This window comes from Botrytis porri (assembly GCF_014898465.1).
Source record: "Botrytis porri strain MUCL 3234 chromosome Unknown BPOR_005, whole genome shotgun sequence".
Taxonomy (NCBI): Eukaryota; Fungi; Ascomycota; class Leotiomycetes; order Helotiales; family Sclerotiniaceae; genus Botrytis; species Botrytis porri.
Window position 1 is genome coordinate 263859 of NW_024066079.1, and position 24387 is coordinate 288245.

At 41.1% G+C, this 24387-nt stretch overlaps 7 protein-coding genes across 7 annotated transcripts; 2 read left to right on the forward strand and 5 right to left on the reverse strand.

Moving 5' to 3' along the window:
* Window positions 1-6935: 6935 nt before the first annotated feature.
* Window positions 6936-8816, forward strand: EAF01_003842 (uncharacterized protein; the record flags this gene model as incomplete). The annotated part of the gene is made up of 2 exons (XM_038912096.1): window positions 6936-8018; window positions 8199-8816. The coding sequence occupies 2 exons, from the start codon at window positions 6936-6938 to the stop codon at window positions 8814-8816; spliced, it is 1701 nt and encodes a 566-aa protein (XP_038771780.1).
* A 1399-nt stretch (window positions 8817-10215) lies between these two features.
* EAF01_003843 (uncharacterized protein) lies at window positions 10216-11425 on the reverse strand (the record flags this gene model as incomplete). Its single annotated transcript, XM_038912097.1, has 4 exons — window positions 10216-10600; window positions 10655-10846; window positions 10904-11254; window positions 11337-11425. The coding sequence occupies 4 exons, from the start codon at window positions 11423-11425 to the stop codon at window positions 10216-10218; spliced, it is 1017 nt and encodes a 338-aa protein (XP_038771781.1).
* A 750-nt stretch (window positions 11426-12175) lies between these two features.
* EAF01_003844 (uncharacterized protein) lies at window positions 12176-13567 on the reverse strand (the record flags this gene model as incomplete). Its single annotated transcript, XM_038912098.1, has 1 exon — window positions 12176-13567. One exon carries the CDS (start codon window positions 13565-13567, stop codon window positions 12176-12178), a length of 1392 nt encoding a protein of 463 aa, XP_038771782.1.
* Window positions 13568-15784: 2217 nt separating this feature from the next.
* Window positions 15785-16158, reverse strand: EAF01_003845 (uncharacterized protein; the record flags this gene model as incomplete). Its single annotated transcript, XM_038912099.1, has 2 exons — window positions 15785-16093; window positions 16123-16158. The coding sequence occupies 2 exons, from the start codon at window positions 16156-16158 to the stop codon at window positions 15785-15787; spliced, it is 345 nt and encodes a 114-aa protein (XP_038771783.1).
* A 549-nt stretch (window positions 16159-16707) lies between these two features.
* On the reverse strand, window positions 16708-17177 carry EAF01_003846 (uncharacterized protein; the record flags this gene model as incomplete). The annotated part of the gene is made up of 2 exons (XM_038912100.1): window positions 16708-16780; window positions 16894-17177. 2 exons carry the CDS (start codon window positions 17175-17177, stop codon window positions 16708-16710), a joined length of 357 nt encoding a protein of 118 aa, XP_038771784.1.
* Window positions 17178-17180: 3 nt separating this feature from the next.
* EAF01_003847 (uncharacterized protein) lies at window positions 17181-18674 on the reverse strand (the record flags this gene model as incomplete). Its single annotated transcript, XM_038912101.1, has 3 exons — window positions 17747-18674; window positions 17420-17699; window positions 17181-17339 (listed from the first exon to the last, which is right to left on the reverse strand). Exons 1-3 carry the CDS (start codon window positions 17899-17901, stop codon window positions 17181-17183), a joined length of 594 nt encoding a protein of 197 aa, XP_038771785.1. The 5' UTR covers window positions 17902-18674.
* Window positions 18675-19039: 365 nt separating this feature from the next.
* On the forward strand, window positions 19040-21946 carry EAF01_003848 (uncharacterized protein). Its single transcript, XM_038912102.1, has 6 exons — window positions 19040-19866; window positions 19921-20012; window positions 20069-20242; window positions 20294-20734; window positions 20787-21299; window positions 21365-21946. The coding sequence occupies exons 1-6, from the start codon at window positions 19557-19559 to the stop codon at window positions 21605-21607; spliced, it is 1773 nt and encodes a 590-aa protein (XP_038771786.1). The 5' UTR covers window positions 19040-19556; the 3' UTR covers window positions 21608-21946.
* The last annotated feature ends 2441 nt before the right edge of the window (window positions 21947-24387 follow it).

The following is a 24387-nucleotide window of genomic DNA, read 5'->3' on the forward strand; positions in this document are numbered from 1 at the left end:
TTTCATTATAAATCAAAGTGATGAGAGATATAATAATATAATTTTATAATATAAAATCATATTATATATGTATTAGTCAGCAATATATCTCTTAATTAGTAAGATTTTAAAAAGTAATTTAGTATACTTATTAAAAAATCTTAAATCTCTAGATCATTAATGAGTACATAGATTAATAGGATACTTCTCAATTTTCAAAAATTATAATAAATCCATTTTTTGATTGTTTGATATTAGAATTTATATTTCAATTGTGAAATGTTCGTAGAGGTTTTCATCTTTAATGCTTGGGAAAAATGATCAGCTTTGCGGCCGTTTTCGAGCCAATTGATTATGTAAACCGACTATATTATATATCTAATCAATGCTAAAGGTACCTGAATAGACTTTCATATCCACTCATTTTATAGCTTGTCTTACGACATTTCCCTTGAAAATACTGCAGATAATCTCCTGCCTTATATTGATTATGGGAAATACTGTTACGGGAGCTGCCTCTAGGGTCACGTGGAAGTGTCTAGAGTTCTCTCGAGGTGGTTTAGACTAAACTTCAAGTAGGAATTCAATAAGGTTGGTAACTGGTTGCAATTCTCGTAACTATAGTAATGAAACTAATGATTGTTCTTGAGCACGAAGCTCTACATTGTAATGAAACCCATTCCCTTATATAGACCTTCGTACTTTGATCGAATCGTCAAGTCTACTCGACTACTCGAGTCGACAAGTCGAATCGACTTTCCTTCACGTGACACTTGTCCTCGTGACCTGGTAAGGCTACCGCTTATTTAACCTGTGCTTACTAGCTAATCTGTAACCGTTGTGCAACCTGTGCCTACTGTGGGGTAGGTGCCAATAAAAGATAGGTACCTATCTTTTAATCACTGCTTATTTATTCGGTTACCGCTATCTTTAGTTACCCTTTAATTCAACTGTCCCTACAGTGCTGTTTTCGTAGGTCCCAACACCAAGGCCTTAGGTTTATCTTATAATCCATGTTGCGGTGCGGGTACCTCCGTAACAAATACATAGTTATGGAATAATGATTGTTTGGGACATCATTCCCATGACCCCAGAATCTCACGATACCGAACGATACAGGATATTATTGCTAAGGTATTTGATATTGGCGATACTGTTCACTTTGCATAGACTGTGTGAATCTCAAAAGATCAACTCCATACAACTCTTAATAACCAAATACCCGATCCCTCATCAGCGAGACCACAAAATCCACCGTCAGTATTCATATATCTACTCGAGAAAACACTTCAGATTCATTAGCTGTGGAAAGAAATTTGACGTATGTTCCTCATGAAAATTCTTTACCTTTCTCGAGAAGAACCATCAAGAGCGTTCCTCATCCAATATCTCCAAGCATTTCATCTGTAATGATGTCAACGTCTATCATTGTAAGATTCTATAATAAGTATACTAAATCACTTACTAATATCTTACTAATCAAGAGATATATTTATATTCATAATATGATTTTATATTATAAAATTATATCATTATATTATTGTATTATTATATCTCTTATTAAACTAATTTATAATAAAATAGAATGAAATGAAATCATATAGAAGATAATTAATAAAAACAGACTAAGTTAATTAAATGTATTTTTCTAATATAATATTTTTTCTTTGTATAATATAAGTAATTCTATAAGATTCGATTTACATTAATTTTATTTATAAATATAAAAATGTTGGGACAGTGATCATGTGACTACGCTAGCGTTGACGCTAGTGTCTTCCGACACTACAGTAATACGTTTCGTAGCCTGTTACGACGGGTAACATTGGATCACGTGACGAGTGTCATGTGACAGGACGTTGGAGCCTTTGGAGCTTAGGATCCAAGGGATCCAAGTAGAACAGAACCATGGGTTTCGTAGAGCAGGAAGGTCTATATAAAGGAATGAGTTTCATTATAATGTAGAGCTTCGTGCTCAAGATCAATCATTAGTTTCATACTATAGTTACGAGAATTGCAACCAGTTACAACCTTATTGAATTCCTACTTGAAGTCTAGTCTAAACCACCTCGAGAGATCTCTAGCCACTTCCACGTGACCCTAGAGGCAGCTCCCGTAACATAGCCCTAGCTTTTAGAACCTCAAGCAATATAATAACAGTGTGAACCATAGTACTATATTGACTTCACCATCCCCATGGTGATACCAATAAGAAACTATTAGAATTTTATTATAAATTATATGAACCTAGGATATTCTTTAAAGAAAATCTAGAAAAAGTAAGCAAATTTAAGTCAATCAAACTCTTTCTTATAATTTAACTTCGATTCAATTCTCATACTATATACTCGATTTATTCCTAAAGCTAAAGAGACTAAGTCTTCCACTAATACTAGAATACTATTATTATTATTAATGTTCTAGAGCTAACCTTCAAGAAGAGATTTGTTTGATATTGAGAAGATAGAGTCTTCCTCTTACTCGGTAAATTCTTGGTAGAGAAAATAAACTGAAAGAATTCGGCAATCTTAAATGCCCCCAAGGATAAGGACATTATGTGTAAGGCTCTGAATACAACAATTCGTGTTCTACCTGATGAAAACTCACTTTATAATTGGTGCTTACCCCCTTATTCACTCTTCTTTGCGCCACATACCTGCAGAACGATGTGGGACAGGCTGCAGGGTGGTAGCCGGTACTTGAGTCTTGTCACTAATACATTGTTGTAGATAAGATTGCATTTTCTCCTCTCTAACAATTTGAAAGACCAATTTCTTTTGACTCAGTTCTGCATCATGAAGAACAAGGGAAGGCTGATTATTTAACTTACTAAGGGTTGAGACTACCGCTGTAATCGTACCAGAAGTGTGTGCCCTTGAAACCGCATTACTTTCTAGCATTTTCGAAGCTAGTTTCGACTATGATGGACCCCACGATGCTTGCAACCCAAGAAATTGGTCGAAAGCTTATAAATGGAGTCTATTGCTTATAATAAGTGCACTATCTATGACAACGTAAACTTATCCACATGAAACATGATTCTACCGTTACTTTTACTAACATATCAACCTAGAAATCTCACTGTGCTTATTTGCGCTCCCGCTATACCACAGATCCTGGAAGAGTTTCGTTCTGTCAGTGTACTCAACTCTACCCTCATCCTAACAATTTGGAACCTAGAAGCTGCTGTTGGCTGTCTATTTATGGGCCCTCGGAGTGAGAGGTACGGACGTAGACCAGTATATGACTTGGCAAATCCATTGTTTCTTCTCTACATAATAGCAGAAACGCAAAGCAAGAATGTTGCCTAGGCTGCGCACAAATTATCTGTACCCGTGGATTATCTGCAGATAATCCGCTCTATGGATTATCTATTGAGGCTTTAAAATTATCTGTTTTATACAAATAATCCATTTATTTATAAATAAATGGATTAGTTGCAAAAATATAGATTATTTATGAATAATTTGTGAATTATTTATGAATAATTTGTGAATTATTTATAAATAATTTGTAGATATATAAATTCTTTAAAAAAAGTGGAAAATCTTTATTCTTTTCGTTTAAAATATAAAGTTATTTTTAAATTATTTTCCAGTTCAAAAGTAATTCAAGCTTAAATTTATACTAATTTTTATATTAATTATAAAATTATATTAATATTATAAAAAATTATAAATAGTTATATAATATATAGGTAAATGAATATTTGTGGATAATTTGTATCCATCTTATAGATTACCTATTCAGATTCTGAATTATCTATTCCACAAACGAATTATCCGCGGATTATCTGTCAAGGCCATTATCCGCCCCGCGGGTACCCGTTGCGCAGACTAATGTTGTCATGGTTATTGTTCTTCAATGTCTCGGTGGAGTCAGTACGGCCACGACGGCTCTCAACCCAACTATTGTGGGAGATATGTTTAGTGTTGAAGAGAGGGGAGCTGCTCAGTCTTTACTTTCCCTGATGCCCCTGATCAGTCCTGCGATTGGACCTATATTCAGGAGGTATATAGCTCAGACAGGGGGTTGAAGATGGATCTTTGATCTAGCTGGTATCACTTCTGTAACATCAATCGTTTTGTTCTTTCTGATATACCGTGAGACCTACGATGTAACGAGTCTTAGGCGCAAAGCAGCAAAGATACGCAAGGAGTTCAATGACCCATCAATTCATTCTCAATACGATCAGCAGGGATCGAAAATAAGTTCAATCGTGAACGCACTCGTGAGACCAATCAAGATATTGGTCGCTCCTATCTTTGCATTGTTGATTTTCTCCATGTGTTTGCTCTCTTCGTACGTGTATCTGTTAGCATCGACAATCACGGAAGTCTTTCAGAAAATTATGGGCTCTCAGAGGGTGAAGTGGGACTCACATTTCTTGGGCTGGCCATTGGCATGGCACTAGGCGCAATTCTTTGTTGTGCGGTGCTAGATTGGTATACAAAGAAGATATAAGTCCTCCATGGCGGCGAGATCAAACCAGAATGGCGGCTTCCTCCTATGACCCTGGAATTTGTCATTGCCCCAATAGGTCTAATCACGTACGGATTGACAGCTTATTTCCACATACACTACATAGTCCCCATTCTTGGAACTGCGCTATGTGGTTCTGCGACCTCTACTACAGTAGTCCCTACTACAGTGTATTTGGTCGACATATCAGGAATTTTTCGCGGTTCTGCTATGTCCGCAATGACTATGTCTCGCAATGTTATGTCCACCATTTTACCGCTGGCTGGGTCACCGCTATATCGATCTCTAGGTTTAGGCTGGGAAAATTCTGTTATGGCTTCAATTGCTTTATCGTTTGCACCTCTGCCATTCATTTTGCTCAGGCACGGAGAACGTATTCGGAGCAAATCGTGACTTGAAGATTGGATGTGAACTTAAGTTCACCGAACAAGATATGAATCAACATAATCATAGCGGTATCTGTGATTCTTGCTCAAAAAAGGAGCATAATACCGAAGGAAACCTTGCAATTAGAGAGGGGGCGTGTTTGTGGATGCGCATCAACAGTTGTCAACGACGGGTGTTTATTTTGGGAGGAACATTTCTTCGATATATAATGAGCCTTAATTCAGTATTTTTTGAAATGCTATTATTTAAACAATCTTAGGTGACACAAGAGCTCATTTGGCTAAGGCACACTTGGTTGTGCTGAGTTGTAGTTGAAGGCTTGCTGCATGATATGATAGTCGAGCGTTAATCTCAATTTTACCTGGCTATCAGACGATAAGGATCGTGGTATTCTCATATGAAAATATTCGTATCCTCTTACCAAGGCTTGAAGATAAGAACATTTGAAGCTTCTCAATGATCAATTAGTTAGTAGATGATCAAGCTGAGATAGACTTAAACTTAAAAACGAGGGCTTCTTTCACTTTCAATGCCCAGAATCAGACCAAAAAAGGGCTACATAGTCTATGGAGCGAAAACGTATATCACCAGGTATTCGACGTCAAAAGAAATAAGCAGCTCACCATATCGCTAGTAGTGACCTCTTTCTGTCGCTGCCATTTTCAGAAAGTGGCCGATCCTATTCCTTCAAATTCTAGGCTGAGCCTTCTACCTTCAAAAAAAATACTGAAAACAATACTTAAACGCCTGGATCTAGCCCGTATAGCTCTAGTCTCTTAGTGGCTTGTATAAAGTCAAATTATCTGTTTGAAATGAGTCCACACCATTGACACTGTCGTGGAGAAAGATCGAAATATGCAAGCTTCTCGATATTTCGGTAAGGTGTGCTACCAAAAACTTATAACATAAGTGGTCAAGTTCAGAAATACTAATTTTTTCCGATCTGAATTGTGTACGCCGAATAGTTCAAGTGGACAGATCAGCAGTCTCAATCGTGTGGATGAATTGTAAGGTCTGCTAGCTGAACCAGCTGCTTTACTTGAATTATCAGATGACTTTGAGGCAATCAGTGCCAGGAAAATATACAATAGCTCTGCCACTCCGGTTTAACCGCTAAATTATTATTGAGCTGAGTCGTTAGCTCCACTAAGGAGAGCGTTGCAAATCTCTTAATTGCAAGTATAGCATTCTCGCGAGAAATTCACTACGGACCGTTCGCTAAAGTCTCTAGTGACGATTTGTAGTGGGTAAAAATTTGTGTATTGAAACAATCATTCTCGATTATTAATCTTTCACAGGTGAAACTCTCGCTTAACCGGCTGAGATTTAAAATTCTAAAATCTCCAATCACCATAATGGATAGTAAATTGCATGTCCTTGCCACTGTTAAACTAGAGGTATTTACCGAGATAACTCCACGTACCTAATGAGTGTAGGATATTAGACGAAAAGATAACGTAAGATGCACCAGAAGCTTGGTAAGCTGCAATGAAATTGTAGATTGGAAAGTAAATTGAGTGAATGTCTCTATTGAAAGACAAATCCCTAGGAATAATGGACATGCCTTGAATTTGTTGAAAGACCAGTTGAAAGATGTCAACAAGCCAGCAAGCCTTCCTGCCGACAAAGAAGCAGCAGGACCTTATATAGAGCAAACAACAATCTCTTTAACCAATAATACAGACTCCTTGTCTAATAGCCAAACTTGTTTTGTCGTTTTGAAAACCAAAACATAGACATATGTTTAAAGTGAACGTTTCGCTAAGTCACCACAATAACAACAATAGTCGACATTCACTCAATTTCGTTTGTACAGCAGCCAGCCACCATAGCGAGTTGAGGATGTGTATTCAATACAGCAAAGTCTTTTCGGCAAAACCGAATAGTCTTTCATCTTTTAAGTCATTGACTTCTCCGACTTTACAACAACCATTTGTAAATCATATCTTGACACTTTCCATTAATGTAAGAACAATAAAAATCTTGAGGCTCTTTTGCTACTTCCAACCATCATTGAACATCCTTCTTCTTGATCAAATCAAATCTTGATCTCTTGCCAGCCACTTTGATTTCTCCAATATATCAAGATGGCTAGTCAAGAGAACAATCCTTCCGACACTCGAATTGAGGGTAATGGAGGAGAAAGCTCGTCACCCATGATTCCCTACTCTCCGAGCTATCAGCCTCAGAATCGTTTTCCTGGCTACAATACGCAATATGCTCAGGGCATGGCTGTTCCTCCTTCTCCTGGACTTGGTCAAATGTTCAACCCCATCCGCCCTCAGTATCGAAATGGGCATCATTTCGGTAATAATTTATATAATCAAGACGTTTCAAATCGTCCACACCACGAATACGATCAGCCGTCTATTCCTCCGCGCATTCAACAATACAATGGCAGTTTTGCGAATCCTTTGCAACACTATCAATGCACAAATACTCCTCGACGCAACCCATTCGTTGGAGTAAGCAGCCCTCTAAATCCGTTTGCTCCTATACCACAAATGAGCAGCAACAATCCAGGCCGTGTACTTAATCCAGCTGCGCAAGGGTATATAAATTGCAGCAACCCCGTACCGCAGGTCAATAACGCGCCACAAAGGTATCCGCCGTTTGACAATGGCTTCCGATCGCCTGTAGCAGGTACTGCTAGACAACAAGTAGTACCCCAATACAACAGTCCTTCGCATGCGACCACACCAGTCACATCAAATTCCACTGGAGGTAATTATATGCCAACTTCTAGCCAGTATCCGACGACTCCTCCAATCGGCAATAGGTCAAATCAGAACTTGACACTTTCTCAAGTTCCAGAGAAGCCACAATGGAGAGCCAAAGGTTATTCATTACCACGATCAACACCAGCAAGCAAGTCTAGCGGTAGTAGCAGTGGCAGTGCCACTCCTGAAGCCGATGATATTGCCATCCAACGAAAGCCAGCTATGTCACCCAAGAAGTACCACTTGCGTGCCGAGCATCTAATGCCGGGATGCATTGTATGGCTCTCGAACTACGAAGAAGGACATGAACCAATTCTCTGTGTCCAGAACCACGAATGCAATGATAAGGTCAAAGATAAAGATGGCCGTAATCATCCGGTAATGATCTTAAGGATCAATCAACGTCGTGGGTCGAACATCGTCGGTAATGTTATGCTGGACGTTGCACTGGTAAGTCTTCACTATCTTGATTTCTCGTCTTGACTCCCCACTTCAAGAATTTTTCTGTGAAAACTAAGCAAACTTGACCTATACACTTGCCATCCTATTTTCCTATTTGCATTTACAGAAGCTCTGTAACACCATGCCCAAATGGTTTTCAAGAAATTTACTAACAATTAATCAAATTAGATGACAACCCTCAGTGGTATGCCTCTGGACAAGTATGTCAACAAACTGCGCACACTTGGACCAGATCCTTCAACGCAATGGTATCTCAAGGAAACTATGCCATTGTCGTGGGTACCGCAGCAAACACCTCAGCTGAAGGGTAACAAACTTGACGCTATGCGGAAGCACGAGCAGAATCGAGAGTCGCAGCACCATGCTGAACTCAATCAACGAGGCAACACCTTGTTGTTTCTGTCACGAGGGAGCATGCAGAGACGATCGTACGTTCGTGTGCATCACATCTACGCTGTTCCAATCAAGCAACTGCAAGCTTGCAGCCGGTACGCAAAGCTTGCCCACATGGTCCGCCTGGACGAATATGGATACCGGAGAGTGATGGAGGTCTTGAGCCTGGTACCCGAACCTTGGGAATCCAGCATCGAGAGAAGCGTTGCGGCAGCTCCGCAACGCCTTACAAGCCTTCGAGACGAGGAAATGGTGCAATTCAATGCCATTCAATTGGCTGAAAGCCAACCTCGTCGAGATGAAGCTGTAATGCAGCAAGGCTACAACGTCGTACAGCAAAGCCCATTGGGTAATGCCTCTGACGTTGAGGCCGAGGGTCGCGAGTCCTGTTGAGGTACTCGTGACTTTAAAACTTGGATATATGAAGTTCTTTTACGTTTTACTTGGTCACACTTGTGGAACGCGGAGAACAACTTTTGCACACATACGATACTTATACGCACACACATGGTGTTGAGGGAAGAAATTCAACCGTCTTGATGCAAGTCAGATTAGCGGGGAGAAATTGTGGATTTATCGAAAGTAACGGGTAGACTGGTGGTGGAATAGCAATGTTCAGTTTACCCCTTGGAGTTTGAACTAGCGGAATCGTGGATTATGATAGAAGAACGAGCCGCAGATACAATGAAGTTTGATTTTCTGGACTAGGGACGTGAGGAATATGTTATAGTCAGCTTCTGAGCAGGTTCTTAGAGGCGAAAGACTACGGGAAGAGCTGAGCGATCCATAGCATAGATGCCATAATTCAATGCATAGAATATGGATATTTGGATTTCATCCTTCTGAGAATCTCGTGAATCATGATTGAAGTTTTGTATATGTCCATGCTAATTAACATTCAGAACGATTGTGAATTTTCAAAACCACATGATTAGACGCACATGAAGTACACACGTGATATTAACCTATGAACATCATCAGTTTTCATAGTTGACCCTTCCAGCCTTTCCCCATTTTTCCCCTCCAGTTTCATTCGATTTTCTGTTCGACAGTAAGCCTCACCTCTCAATCACTATTCCCACCCCGTTTTGAAAATCTCATAGAACAGATGAACTCCACCTCCCCCTCTCAACCCTCTCGCCCCACAAAACCAAAGCAAAACACCACCAAGCAAGCTACTGCAACTCCCAACATACGAACGACATGACTCACCTAATAAAGTGTAAGATGAGGCTGGAACCGTTTCCCAGACTTTTAGATTGGTCTGGTCGTGCCGCTTCCTGCCTCGAGCATGCTAAGGGTTCCAGACGTGCGACTAATGCAAGAGCTCGAGATTCCCCACAAATACCTCCACACAGATGGTGCCACGCACCAGACGACAATTCATCAGGGCTCTCCCGTTATGAACACGAACGCGTTGAGAGCCACGTCTTTCCAGCATTTATGATCAAGAAAAGGATGTATATAATCCTCAACATACTAGCATGGATTGTGCATTTGGAGAAAATATTTGATACAATGTGCGTCATCTTAAAACGCTATTCGAATCATGTAGCCAGCAGTCATGGTAAAAAAAGGTCTGACTTATTTGATTATGGATGTCATAGCCCCTATCATTGGGAAAAGAGTCTTGATACTTACTATAGAATGATATCTGATATGCAGTCTACTTGAACATCACTATTCTATTGAACCCAGGGGTCACGTAGAAGTCTGATACTAACGGATTGGGAAAATCTGGTAATTTCAACCTAAAGTAACTGAAAGACGACTGCTGGTGAAAATTTTCAGACTATCGCAATTCAGGGGTATCACCGAACGAGAAGCTATTCATGGCTTCTGGATATCTCGCACCGCCAATCTGGACCTTCTCGATGGCTGTCCTAATCTCTCTCTCCTCTTGTCTGCTAAGTTGCACATGCAAGGCCTCCATATTTTCTTCCAAATACTTGATTTTCTTTGTTCCCGGAATCGAGATAATGTCATCGCCTTGGGCAGCTAACCATGCTAACGAGAGTTGTCCTGGTGTAACACCTTTCTCAGATGCGATCTTTGCCAGCTCCTTTACCAGCACGAGGTTCTTTGGGAAATTCTCTTGGGAGAAACGAGGGGCGCTGAGACGGAAATCGTTAGGCTCAAAATCAGCTCTAGATTTGATTTGGCCTGTGAGAAAACCACTAGAGATAGGTTAGCATGGTATATGTAACTATGGGGACTGCTTGAGGTCATACCGGCCAAGAGGTGAATAGGCAACGATGGCAATGCCAAGCTGGCGACAAGTCTTCAAGACTTCGTTCTGTTCAATATCCAAAGAAAATGGAGAATATTCAACTTGCACAGCATCGATATGGTGTACTTTCTCTGCACGGCGAATGGTCTTTGGACTGACTTCAGAGAGCCCTAGGTACCTGATCTTTCCCTCTCTATTTACATGATCATTAGCACGGATTCAACAGCGTATGCTGGTGGGTGTGGCTTACCTCTTCAATTCAGCCATGGCCTCTACTGTTTTTTCGATGGGGGTCTTTCTGTCCACTCTATGGCAGTAGTATAGATCAATAGTTTGAACGCCCAGTCTTTGTAAACTCTTCGCACATGCAGCCTTGACGTATTCCGGACTGGTATCACAAATACGAGTTCCATCTTCATTGGTTTTGAAGGCGAACTTGGATGCCAAAAATATTTGATCCCGCTTCCCTGTGCGTTTGAACCATTTCCCAATTAGATCTTCGGAGTCGTTATACATGTCTGCGGTGTCCCAGTTGGTCTGTCCAAGTTCGTAAGCGCGATCGAGGACCTTGAAACGCTCTTCATCTGATTCGGTGCTGCCACTGATGGAGAGTTAGATAGGTTCATCAAGATGAAGAAATTGTGCTGCGCGAGGAACTATAGAGAAGGGTCCATGAAACTCACTAGAAAGCACTTAGGCCCATGGTTCCGAAGCCTTGGGCGACTACTTCAGGGCCATATCTGCCCAGTTTACGAGTTGGAAGTCGAGGCATTTTGTATATTTGTATGTGAATATGTTGTCTGTATTTTCTTCGAAGTAAAAAGTCTTTCGATCGAGGAGTTAGAAGATCTTTAAGGTGGGCTCTTCTGCTCTCTTTATACGTATCCCCTCGTTCGTCCCATATCTCTGTCTTCGTCACTCAACGCCATTCCAAGGCTAAACCCCACCATAAGCGTCGCAATTACATGCAGAATTACATAATCTTCGACCAAACATTGCTGTCCATGTATGCAAAGCTCTATTAACGACGACAATGATCTTCATTCGATTTGGTTTGGTGGGTTTGGTGGTGATGTGGTAATAGGTATGAGGTGATGACGATTTAAAGTTTTAGCGTACACAATTTTAGTGGTGCCTCCTCGGAAGAGCCCCTGTAATAAGTACGTATAATTAACCCCACCTAGGTTCTGGTCAAGCACATCAATGGATTTCAAAGCATGTGACTTTTGAATCACACAAATCACATAAATCACACGAATCAGAGCAGATCAGATTGTTGATATTGGCGTTATGAGTGGAGTATTTTAAAAGCTCTATACCCACGACTTAGTCAAAAGTAAGCCCGGAGAATCATTGAAGTCCTCCTCTTACAGCCAGCAAATATTAATGATACATGTAACCTTATGAAAGCTCCGTGGCCTACTCTGCAAGTTTCCACAATGACTGCAGAAGTTGAGAGTGCCAGCAGAAAAGCTATAATAAACTCCCAAAGGTCGTTAGATTCCTCCAAAGTCTTCCGGCTCTAGGTGGTTGCCGTTAGCTTCCATAAGGGGTGACCTGAGACAATATGAATATTCTTTGCTTCACACTCTGCAATAAGCTTCGCAAAGAAAGGGATTTTCTCGTTCAATTCGCAATGCTTCTCACAATCTTCACATTTATATGCGAGACTAGCGTCATCCCAAATCAGTTCAATCTTTCGCAATTCAGGAACATATTTTTCCTTTTCGGCGACAAGCTGATAGAGTTGTTCCAAGCTAACAACATCGTGTTCATCAAAAAATGGTTTGCATACCAAATTCCTCAATCCTGGCGGCAGGCAATTGATCAACTGAGATTCAGACTTAATTGGGCTTCCTTTCGACCATATTGCAGGACACGGCCAAAGCTTTAGAAGCTGTAGTCGTTTGAATTCAGACAGTGAGACGGGCTCGCCATCCGGTTTTCGAGAAGCAAAACTGATATCGACGTGTTCTAATGAGTGTTTGGAGGATGTCAATCCTCCCAAAATGTTGTCAACAGACAGAGGCATCTCGCTGAGCTTTTCATACGTGATTCGCGGAACTTGAATCAAACAGAATCTTTGAATGCCTGTAAATCGTCCGAGAAAAGTGGCAATGTCACCTACAAAAGTACATGAAAGGAAGTCCAAACTTTCAATATTGGGTATCGGTTTTGTGCAAACTACCCTAGGACTGTTCGAGCGCCCGTGATAACACAACGAGAAAACCTTGACTCTTTTCACCGATCTTAAATTAATAAGTGGCATGATGAAATGCAATTCTGCCTTTCTATCATAAAACTCAGTTCCAATTGTTACGCTCTCCAACTTTGTAAGCACCATTAGAGGCAAGCGGTCTTGCAATATACACTGCTGGTATTTTCCGATCAATTCGACGAAGCCACTAAATGTAGAGACATCGTAATGACTTCCTCTAGAGAAGTATCCATGAAAGTGGCGCTCTGGTTCCAGGGCTGGAAGTGCCAGTACCTTTAATTCTGGAACGAGGCAAAGAAGTACTGTTATCAGAGTCCAGGATGAGACATAATAAGAACCGTTCGTCCAGCGTGAGATATTCCAAGAACTCAAGTTGTTTTGCACCGATATAGCCTTTTTGAACAGAGTACGCGAAGTTGGCTTCCGGCAGCTTGAGATGCAAAATGCGTTCCAGTTGAATTGGCGTAGGTCGAGCCAACGGATGCTGGGTCCAATCACCGCTCTATTGAGAATAGTGTTGATCAGTCTCCCCAACATTTCCTGATCCTTCACAGTACAGTGAGAGTATAGCAATTCAATGCACATAGCATAGAAGTGACTGGAGCATTGTGCCAGCTTTGCCAGGGAACCTCTAGGTAAACATAATCCGATACCATTAATGACCTCATTCGGTAAGACATCAAGTGCTGTAGACATGTTGCTGTGCGGTAAAGGATCTTTGCTAAACAAAATGATAAAGAGAAGATTTGCAATGGATGTATGTTATTCTATCATTGTAGTAATGATTGAACCAGTCAAGGTGACAGAGTGTATCTCACTTAGCCGTGCCTACCCAAAGAGAACATTAATCGTATTAAGAGCAAGATCAAAAGAGTGGCTGCCTCTTGGTTTCTGGATGGGGAAACCGCAGTTGGCTTTCATTGTGAGGAATAAACAAACAAGCAGGCTTTGAAAAGACTTTCGACAAATCTCCTCTTCACAGTTTCCAGTCAGAATTCCAGAAATACAATCAGAATCAATGAGCAGGATATTATATTTGGAACTGAAACACTAGATACAAACTCTGCACGTTTGAAAGCGATTATGATATCCATTTAAATGTAAGATACTATTTGATTGGATCGAGCTATTGGAAGACTTTAATCATTGAACGGCAGTCTCGATAGTAGCGATACAATAGAAAATCTCGATGACTGAATTGATGAGTTTGTGAATTTTGAAGGGCATCATAGTATACGAAGGGAAGGAAGTCACAAAATTAAGACACCAGTGCCATACATGATGCGTAATATTGAATTGGCAGGCTCAAACTGTAAAAATTTCACTTTCACAGGACTGGTTCATCTCTGACATATAATTGAATTTCACTCTTACTCTTCCACCTACATTACCAATAGGAACAACATTAGTCTTCACCAAACTCTCAGAGTAATCCCATTCTACTGGCACTCAGCTGGGAGCTCCGCTAAGAAGGGGTGGCGTTGGTATATTCCACATTCTATATGGCTTGTGAAGGAGTGAGAATCATGCTCAGGAAAATGTTTGAGATGAAGCTCCTTCAGATTTGTCGTGCCCCCCCTTCATTTCATTCACCAGTCTTTTCATGGACTGTATAATATTTTCTAGACTACACACGCTTATTCATTTGCAATTGAGTTTGGGCGATCGCAGCTTATAAGGAGATATATGGATCAAAGCCGAGCTTAGAATTGGTGATATGGCATTCTTTGCAGCCTGCAGAAAGTTCCAAACACTGATTTCCAACTTCGTCAGAACTGATGTCTTGTGGAACCGAAAATCCGTGCTTCTCTGTACATGAGTACCTAGAAACACTCTCAAATCTCTCAAATTATGCTTAAGATGAGATAATCCTTGAATAGTCTTCCCAAAGTCAATGTTGTATTCATCTCCTTCACCATAAAACTGCCATGGGTGAGCGTCGAAATTGAATGTTTCCAAGACGTTCAAACTTTTGAGGAATGGGATGAGATATCTGGAAGAAAGTTTGGTGGCAGTGATATTCAATCGTCACAGTGTCCAGTTTTCTAATAAAAAAAAAATTGGATGGTTCGTCCTGTTCAGTCTACCGGGTCTGCTCGGAATGATTAAAAGTCGCAAAGTGAGTATCTGTAGCACTGATAGCTTTTCTAGTCCAGGGAGTAAGCTTGTAGATAAAGCTGTTAAATGCCAGAAAGACTTCTTTTTCTTTCTCGAATAGATCATAGCCTCTGATGAACAGTCCTTCCATGGTTTTTTATGCTCTAAGCAAGCCGTGCACCTGTTTTTGCGGTCATTGTATCCCCACATATCCCAAATGATTCTAATGAGAACACAAGGGAGGAAAGTGTAAGGAATCTCTTTCTGGTGATGGTAGTCTCGAATCATCAGATGATGATTCGCTTCTAGGCGATGGGGGCCTTGATGTATTTCTTCCAGCAAACAAAATTATGGGAGGAATATATGTTGTGGAGTTGCCCATGAAGAGAATTGTTGGACCCATGCCGCTAAACGAGATTCTTCAAGGTGGCCATGATCTCGAATGGCGATCTGATGAGCTACTTTTGAGCAGCGGAGACTTTGATCGATAGTATATTCTAGATGATGCGCGTCTTAGACGATCATCATATATTGAATTTCTGCTCCGGTCTTCGACCAGTGGTTGACGAAATTTCCAAAAGGATACTATTCCCACCCCATAGGTTGGTGATGGAGGCTCATCATCTGAGCTGGAATGACCATCTCATTCGTATAGCTTAGGATTCCTTATTTTCCGTCGCAGAGATATTCTGCAACATTCTGCAAAGCCCACGTGCCGTTTGCCGTGATAGCTCTCATCATCACTTGCGTGATCTCTCTGTTTGGTTTTCGATCCAGGATTCCATTCTTCTGGTTTTCGCCGACAGATTATTGCCTTTAGTGATGTGTCGTAAAAGTAATTTTCGGGAAGATAGGATGCTCGAAATCTCCTATCATTGCTGCCTTGGGTTCATCCAGATCTCCAGAAAGGAAGGCACGCTGAATAGCCTGTGGGCCTAAATTTCGCGCTTGACTTCTCTCATCAATGACGACCGCATTCGGTTGTTGTAATGTTGTGATGTAGTCACCGAAACTAATGAGAAACTCAGAAGTATCATGGATTGAACCAGGACTTTTCTCTCGATCCTCTGAAACGGACACATTTGGTTCTAGATCAAGCAATATTTCTGGATGTAGCTGTTTCGCCTGCGAAACATGGGCGTGCCGTAACATACCATTCCTTGACTTATTGCGCTGATCGAATGTTCCATTCTTTACTTTGATGTCGTTGTTCTGTATGGCTGGCTTCGAAAAGTTGTTGGTAGGCTCAGGGGTATATTTATAATTAGCGGGTGGTGCCTAGACAGCCGGTTCTGGAAATGCTTCTTCATTAGTATTAGGGGAAACCTTCAGACACCGAAATTGGGTGGAGCTTCCGGGTTTGGTGCAATCGCGTCTTCTTACTGTTGGGGGCACACGTTGTCATCGAGATACTTAGGAGCTCTTTCGACTGAACTCTTCGCCTTCCATACTCATGGAAGCTTATACGATAAGTTGGCCCTCAACGAATTAATTTTTGTGTAACTCCTACACTGGATTTCATCAATCTCTTGTCTCTCGGACCTATAATTACTTATTGCGAGGCCCAAGGCAGTTCAATGTACCCTCTTGACATCAGACTCATCAACTACTAATGATTCCGCAACACCAAATCTGTCAGGAACAGAATTGATCTAATTGATATACATCACCTGGTCCATTGATACTGCGCCTTGACGAACTACAGGCTGGAGCCTTCTGAGTATTCATTTTGAGTCAATCTAAGCATCATATTTCTGGGGAGCCTTACCCTGCCTCTCGGATAAAATCGAGGTCAAACGAGCTGCAAACACTCTTTGTGCATTTAAAGACAATTGATGTTACATCACGCAAACTTGAGAGTTCTAGATAAAGAATTTCCGGATCTTCGGTGCCTTTTATAAATTAGCTCTAGACTGCATTATTACCTTTTTGTGATTCGCTCTACAATTTTCCTCGTCTTCTCCACCACCACCATGAAATCCTCATCCTCAGCATCAGCAAACCTAACCATAGCGCCATGCATCTTCCCTAATCTAACCACAACTTGAAGCTTGCCCTCCCCATCTTCACTCATCTCTTCATTCCCACCCACCCCATCCAAATGCCTAATCTTCTCTGCCTCGCTTCCTACCTCTTTAAACCACACAATTTTCCAATCTAAATGCTCACACAATGGATCAAATTTCTCACTTCCCATTTTCAACCACATTAATTATTTCCTTAACTCCTTCATCTCGCTACTCAATGTGGCTTCTGGCAATGCAACCACCATGCTTAGATTCTCTAATCCCATGTTCTTGGCTACTCCGAAGAATAGGAAGGCACGGGTTGAGACTTGGATATCACTGGAAGGCGGAGCGATGGATATTGCCTGATTTTGTTAGCAAAAGTCATTTCTTAACTTGCAAGATAGAAACAATATGAAACACATCAGGTCGAGAGAGTACATACAGCCCTTAATAAGGGACCCCCAAAACTATGGGCACACCAAATTATTTTCCTCCCTTCACTCTTTGTCTCGGCTCTTAACTCTCCAATGCTCTTCATTAATCCAGCGCCGATAACCTCGACGGTGTCTCGACGTGCATATCCATAGCTGAGTACTCGAATTCTCATACCTGGATATGCATCCAAGATCCCGGGTAAAAGATCGCGTAGCCAAAGTACTCCATTATCTCTGTTTGTCCAGGAATTGATGGGATGGCCATTTTGACCGTGAATGGCTATGATGCTAGGAATGTCAGTAATTGATGATAAAAGAAGAATAAAGAGAAGTACTCAATAATTGCATCGGGAGAATCATGGATTATTTTCAGACCGATGGATGCTGGATCTTGGGGTAGTGTTGACATGGGTTTGAATGGGGGCGGCTGTGGGTCATTGTCATTGTATTTGGAGATCTTCAATCGAAGTTTCTCGAAAGCTTTCTTCATTGTTGATTGTTGGGATGACTTGAAGTGATCCTTGGTTACTATGTGATTTCCTCGAAGTGGTCATTTAAATCGCTAAAGATCGAATATGTATAATAGATTGAATTGATATTTAGGACGGTTTGAACCGTATATTGGATAGCGTTGAGGAATTGGAGCATGTATTGATTTTCTACGGCATCCTTGATCACGCGATTATCCGATAAGAATAATGTAGTCGAGGAATATCAGGGATGTAATATTGGATCGTTTCTCAGTCGTGTACGGTGATAGTGATGTCGGTGGCAATGGTAGATGAACAAAGTTCGTGCATGGCTGTTTCTTGAACTGGAAAATTTGTAGAATCGAGTGATCGAACATGTTTTACCAATATCAGTTTCGTGTATAAATCAAGGTCATGTACAAAGATGTTCTAAGATATTCTACTATTATGAACGGTTCGAAGAATCACGGAATGGCCCAAGAAACCAGTTGCCAGACGAGCCAGAGAGAGAATCAGACGTTCAACTTCACAGTCATGTGACTTTGGGCAATTTATCATCAGCTTCGCGACTTCTTCTCATGACTGAATATACAATGAAATCTCAGCCCTGAAGTTAGAGTACAGCATTCAAGGTAATGTTGCACAGGCCGCACAAAATTTCTCCGAGTCTACTTCGTACACTCTCCAAGGTCATCACGTGTAGCAACTCAAAGAGCGGAAACGTCATCCCCCTTCATCGCCCCTCGCTTCATCCGGACTTCCTTTTCATACACAACACAACAAAACTTGAAGCTAACGTCTGGACTTCTGGAGAAGAACAAGAGTCAAGAGCCTATGATAGGTCATCATTTCACCAAGTGGAGTATCCAATTTAATCCAAATTTACACAATTCACGATCGGAAGTTTAATTCACCGATAGCAATTCCATGATCCATCTTTCCAATTCGATAATCTTGCCTCGAGCTTGCCTAGGTACTAGTAGCAGACCGCTATCTGATAGCACGCGGGCACTTCCTTTTCTGGAAGATTCGAAAAAGGTACCAGAAGCTAATTGGTGGTTCGACATGTCAATTGGTGCGAAGCCTTTTCATTAGGGGATACCGCCGTTTGGAAATTAATCATAAGCTAATATGAATGTTAATGGCCAACGCATTATTTGAGAACCACTATCATATGGCGAAAAACGCCTCGGTGTGCAAATTGCCAGTTCCCATCAAGTTCAGGCGGAAAATCGTTCTCTAACATTACCACATTGAAGATCCTCGTGCCATTGAATTGCTGTATGTGATCAATTGCAAGTAATTTTCACCACTCGAAATTCACTTCCTGAATGACTTCTTTATGATTGGCTGTCAACTATTCATGCATGTTATCCGGACAACGCTTACGCTATCGCTCGACCACTCGAACCACCCAACAGGCATTTAATGTTGCCGTGCAGTCCGTCGATCCCCGCTATTACTGACTAACCCTGAAAATATTTGAAAACCGTAACTTTAACTTCCAATTCGAGGATTCTTTTCCCCTCCAACCCAGGTCAAAGTGTGATCAAACACCCAAAGACCTGGACAATCATACCCCGCATTCTCTTGTCCTGCACGAGGGCAGTTGGAAGTTGGAAGTGGAAGCGATAGGCAGGCAGCATAAGAATCCTGGGGACCCCAAGTTCAGAAGATGGCTCTATCTTCAGCATCTGATGATCTGGCCGCACAGTCGGATACCGATAACACGATGGGCAACATTCACAATCGCGATCACATTGGTGACAATGAGAAACCTCTCCATTTTCCTGAAGAGGACCATCTCAAAGTCTCGAACTCAATGGAACAGATGATTAAGGATGCGAAAGCGTCTACGGAAAAGGAACATAACATGTCACTACTCCAGGGAATCAGATTGTATCCCAAAGCTATCGGATGGTCTCTTCTGATTTCGACATGTATTGCTATGGAGGGATATGACGTGTGTTTACTGAGCAACTTCTGTAAGTTCAATAGACTCAAGACTCCACGGAAGGTTCGTCATACTGAGCTTTTAGATGCATTTCCCCAATTCAATGAGAAATACGGCGAACAATTACCTGATGGCACATGGCAGGTGCCAGCTAAATGGCAAGCAGGTCTGAGTAACGTAAGTCAATAATTACATCACTAACATTGCAAATTAATTGCTCACGTGTCCAACAGGGTGCTAATGTTGGTGAAATCATTGGTCTGTTTATCAATGGTTGGGTCTCCGAAAAATTTGGATATCGTTACACGGTCATGACCTGTTTGAGTCTAATCATTGCATTTACGGCAATTTTTTTCACTGCTCAAGACGTCATTGCACTAGAAGTTGCTGAAGTTCTCTGCGGTATTGTAAGTCTACCTCAGCTCAACCTTGTCGGAACTTTTATTAATATTTGGTAGCCATGGGGAGTCTTTCAAACGCTCACTATTACTTATGCATCAGAAGTTTGTCCTCTGGGACTTCGTGGATACCTCACTACCTATGTTAATTTCTGTTGGGGATTGGGCCAAGTCATTGGTATTGGAGTTATCAAATCCATGTTGCCACGAACTGACGAATGGGCTTATAGAATTCCTTACAGTCTCCAATGGATGTGGCCTGTTCCACTTCTAGTTGGTATTGCACTCGCTCCAGAATCTCCATGGTGGCTTGTTCGAAAGGGAAGGGTTGCAGAAGCTAAGCAATCGCTTCTTCGATTGACCAGTCTAAACAAGGAAACAAACTTTGATGCTGACGAGACTATCGCGATGATGGTTCATACTACGGCAATCGAGGAGAAGATCACCAAAGGAGCAAGCTATATAGATTGCTTCAGAGGTGTAGACAGGCGTAGAACTGAGGTAAAATTCCCCGTGAAATGATATGGAAAGATTAGAAATTGACGTTCAACAGATTGTCTGCATGGTATGGGCGATGCAAAACCTCAGTGGAAATTCTTTTTCGGGCTACTCAACCTATTTCTTGCAACAGGCTGGACTACCTACCTCGACATCTTACGACTTTGCCCTAGGTCAATATGGTATTAACATGGCTGGCGTTTTTGGAGCCTGGTTCCTCATGAGCTTGGGAATTGGTCGAAGATCTCTCTACCTTTATGGTCTCTGTATCTTGTGCAGTATGCTTTTTATTCTTGGATTCCTAGGTCTCGTCCCAGCGGCGCACAAAACCGAGGCATCGCTTGCTACTGGCTCTATTATGTTGATATGGGCATTGGCATATCAACTTACAGTCGGCACGGTGTGCTATTCTTTGGTCTCTGAGTTGTCTACCAGAAGACTTCAAATCAAGACTGTGGTTTTGGGCAGAAATTTGTATAATATTGTGGGCATTGTCTGCAGTGTTATCACACCATATATGCTCAATCCTGGTGCTTGGAATTGGAAAAATTATGCAGGATTCTTCTGGGTATGTTGATATAATGTTCTTTTCAAAGCATGTGATGAATACTGTAGACTAATATCGAATTCTAGGGCGGAATCTGTTTCCTTTGCATCATCTACACCTATTTTCGCCTACCTGAACCTCAAGGCCGCTCATTCGCTGAACTCGATCTACTGTTTGAGAGAGGCATTAGTGCGAGAAAGTTTGCCACCACTAAAGTGGATGTTTTTGATGATAATGTAAGTGTGGAGAGTACGAGTGCTGCGGTGAGGAATTATGATGAAAAGACTGCTGCTGGCGCCAGGGCACAGGATATTGGAGCTAATCAGTAAAATTTCGGTGCAAAATTCGAGGTTCAAGTGAATTGGAAAGAGATGAATGTATGGATGAGCGATATGACAACACGATCATGAGTGGGTGAATATTTTCAAGGAGCTCAATGACGAAACGGCAAACGGCGAAATATGAGCGCTTTGGTGGAAAAGAAAGGAAGATTGCATTACGTCTAATTCAATGATTGAAGAATGGACACGGCGTTGGGACTTGTAGATATAGTGATAATAATACATGCGATTGCTGGTTGATGAACGGGAAGTAGTTGGATATGTTAATTAATTCTAATGCAATGTAGATGCTCATTTTTTAATACAATATACACAGCTTTATTCAAGCTTTATCTCTCTTTGTTCTAGTTCACTTGCGGACAACAAGGTAGATAAAATCGTACTTTTGCGTTTTAAAATGGTACAGCCATTTCTCCATTTTTTAATGCCAAGCACCTTCTCTAGATTCGAGAGATCACAAACAAGCTTGTTTATTAGTGGCTTTGACAGAGAGCGGGGTCGTCTAAGACCGAGGCTATGGCATAGATTGCTGCTTCAGACATTGGGTTGAGACTAGCGCGACGAAATAATCGAGATGAAGAATGTTAGCTGCGACTCACGTTCATACGCTCTATTCTAATTCATCTCGCACGGGAATTTTTTGTTCTAAGCAATCTTTTCACAATTGTATAAGTCACTTTATTCCGAACACGCGTTATTGAGTTAAGCATGTCCCTACGACGAGTATGAGATCGAAGTGGAAAGCAGAATTATCTGGGATGTCGATTCGCTAAGAATGCCGTAAGATTTATAAGGTCAATTTATACTTTGGCGAGAAATTTGTTTTGTTTTCACTAGCTATTTCACTATCGTCGGGTTGGAGGCTAGAGCATCATCTTATTTCATCAACAATACTTTTCCATGGTATTTTCATTATTATATCTGCCACGGCTCTCTTCTGATGTACTACTCTCTCAAATTCCGTGGTCATCGTGGCAATTTACAAATTTCATTCTAGATTCCTCCTAGTTACTGATGCACTACGAGAGCAAGTCGAGCATGTTGTGGAATCTGATCTTGTGTCAAAACCTTTGCAGTAAGATTCGAATGGCTATGGATTTTTATATTCCATAATCCGTACCTGTTTCTATTGTAAGATGTTGATTTCTCATACTGAATCCACTCCATCAAAAGTCGTCCCTTCTTTCAAATCAATATTTAGACATAAATTTCCTTTGGTTCTTAGGCTTCTACTCAACCACGTTGGTATGAATCTTTTTCGACCAGAAGTACAAAGGAATCATCCAGAAATGTGGGATGTCAAAAGTTGTTAGGCTTTTTGGAGCAGGGAATTGACCATTCTGCTCAGGCCGCAGAATGTTTTTGGATCGCAGTGATGATTGCAGACCTTCATTTGTTCTTGCTGATGAGTGTGGGTATTGCTGTGTCAAGTTGTTGTTATCATAATTGTTGCCAATATTCTCATTGTTTTCTGTGGTGTCCACATCTGGACTTCGAATTCATCTTACTACTCTTCAACACCAGATGTCCTACACAGTTCTTAACTCTCACCGAAAGCTTGATTCAATTTCCCCGTGGCAAAATTAGATGTTACAGTAACTATCTATACAAAAGAGACAAAAGGAGATATCGTTGCTTTTGTATATTCCGATATTTTAATTTCCTTCTTGGCTAGCAAAACTCCTACTCTTACTACCTAAGTAAAGTATATAATTCTCATGAAGTCTGGTAAACTGATTGACATCAGGCTCTTGATTAGTCACGAACTTCAAGACTCAAACTTCTGGTAAAAAAATCCTCTATCGAGCATCTGCTCTGTCCATTAGACAACGATGTGGGCATCAGAAGAGAACTGGCAGGAAAAGAAGGAGCATCGCCAGCTGACCATCAGAATCTAGGTCCTTTTCAAAGTAGATATACCTTTCTAAGATATCTGATCCCAAGGTATTATAATAAACAGTCCATATGATGGTACTTTACAATTTTCATCACTGACTATTTGGTCGCTGGCATCTCATATTTAACACATCGTTGTAGTTATTACTGTCACCATCACACTTCCACTCATAGGTTTTCAGAACACATTTCTTGGAGTCCAGATTGCCCAAACTAATCACACCTTCTGATCTTACCCTCACAGCACTGGTTCAAAAATGGGTCCATCTACTGAAAGCCTCCTCAGTCCAGCTTTCCCTGGACTCTTACCACTATACATAAGGCCACAGTCGGAGAAGTAGACATCGCTTGTACAGCCTTTAAATTTCTGAGATAGGACTTGAAAAGTGTTCATCCCTATTCTCATTCTCGACCCTAACATTGTTGTGGTCCTAAAGGTACCGGAAATTCATATTGATATCGTAAAGCTCACTTTTACTTTGATAATTTTGCATATTTGCCGTTGTCGCTGTTGGTATTGATGCTACAAACTTGCCGTCACTATTTTACTACTATTTATATATATTTCATGGTAGTATATTCAACAATCTCAACACGAAATGCTGAGGATTTCTTCTGCGATTTCTTGCAGAATTTCCGAGTCCCCATGAAGCATACTTATCTATCTTCTCTTTTTGCATCCCTTTACACAGGTTCTCAAAGCACTCGACTCAGATTCCTAATTTTATATACAGATGGAATTGAAAATATTATGGGACTTTTACACCTTAAAAATCTGATACATCAGGAAAATTGTGCTATTCGTAAACTCTAATAACGAAGTCATGTTTACGAGCTCATACTGGCGTGTAACCCCATACACTAGCCACAGA

Bases quoted from the DNA above. Each gene is read 5' to 3' on its own strand.
- EAF01_003848 (XM_038912102.1), top strand. From the start codon at position 19,557: ATGGCTCTATCTTCAGCATCTGATGATCTGGCCGCACAGTCGGATACC. The intron at 20,243-20,293 runs GTAAGTCTACCT...AATATTTGGTAG, and splicing joins CTGAAGTTCTCTGCGGTATT to CCATGGGGAGTCTTTCAAAC. The intron at 20,735-20,786 runs GTAAAATTCCCC...GACGTTCAACAG, and splicing joins TAGACAGGCGTAGAACTGAG to ATTGTCTGCATGGTATGGGC.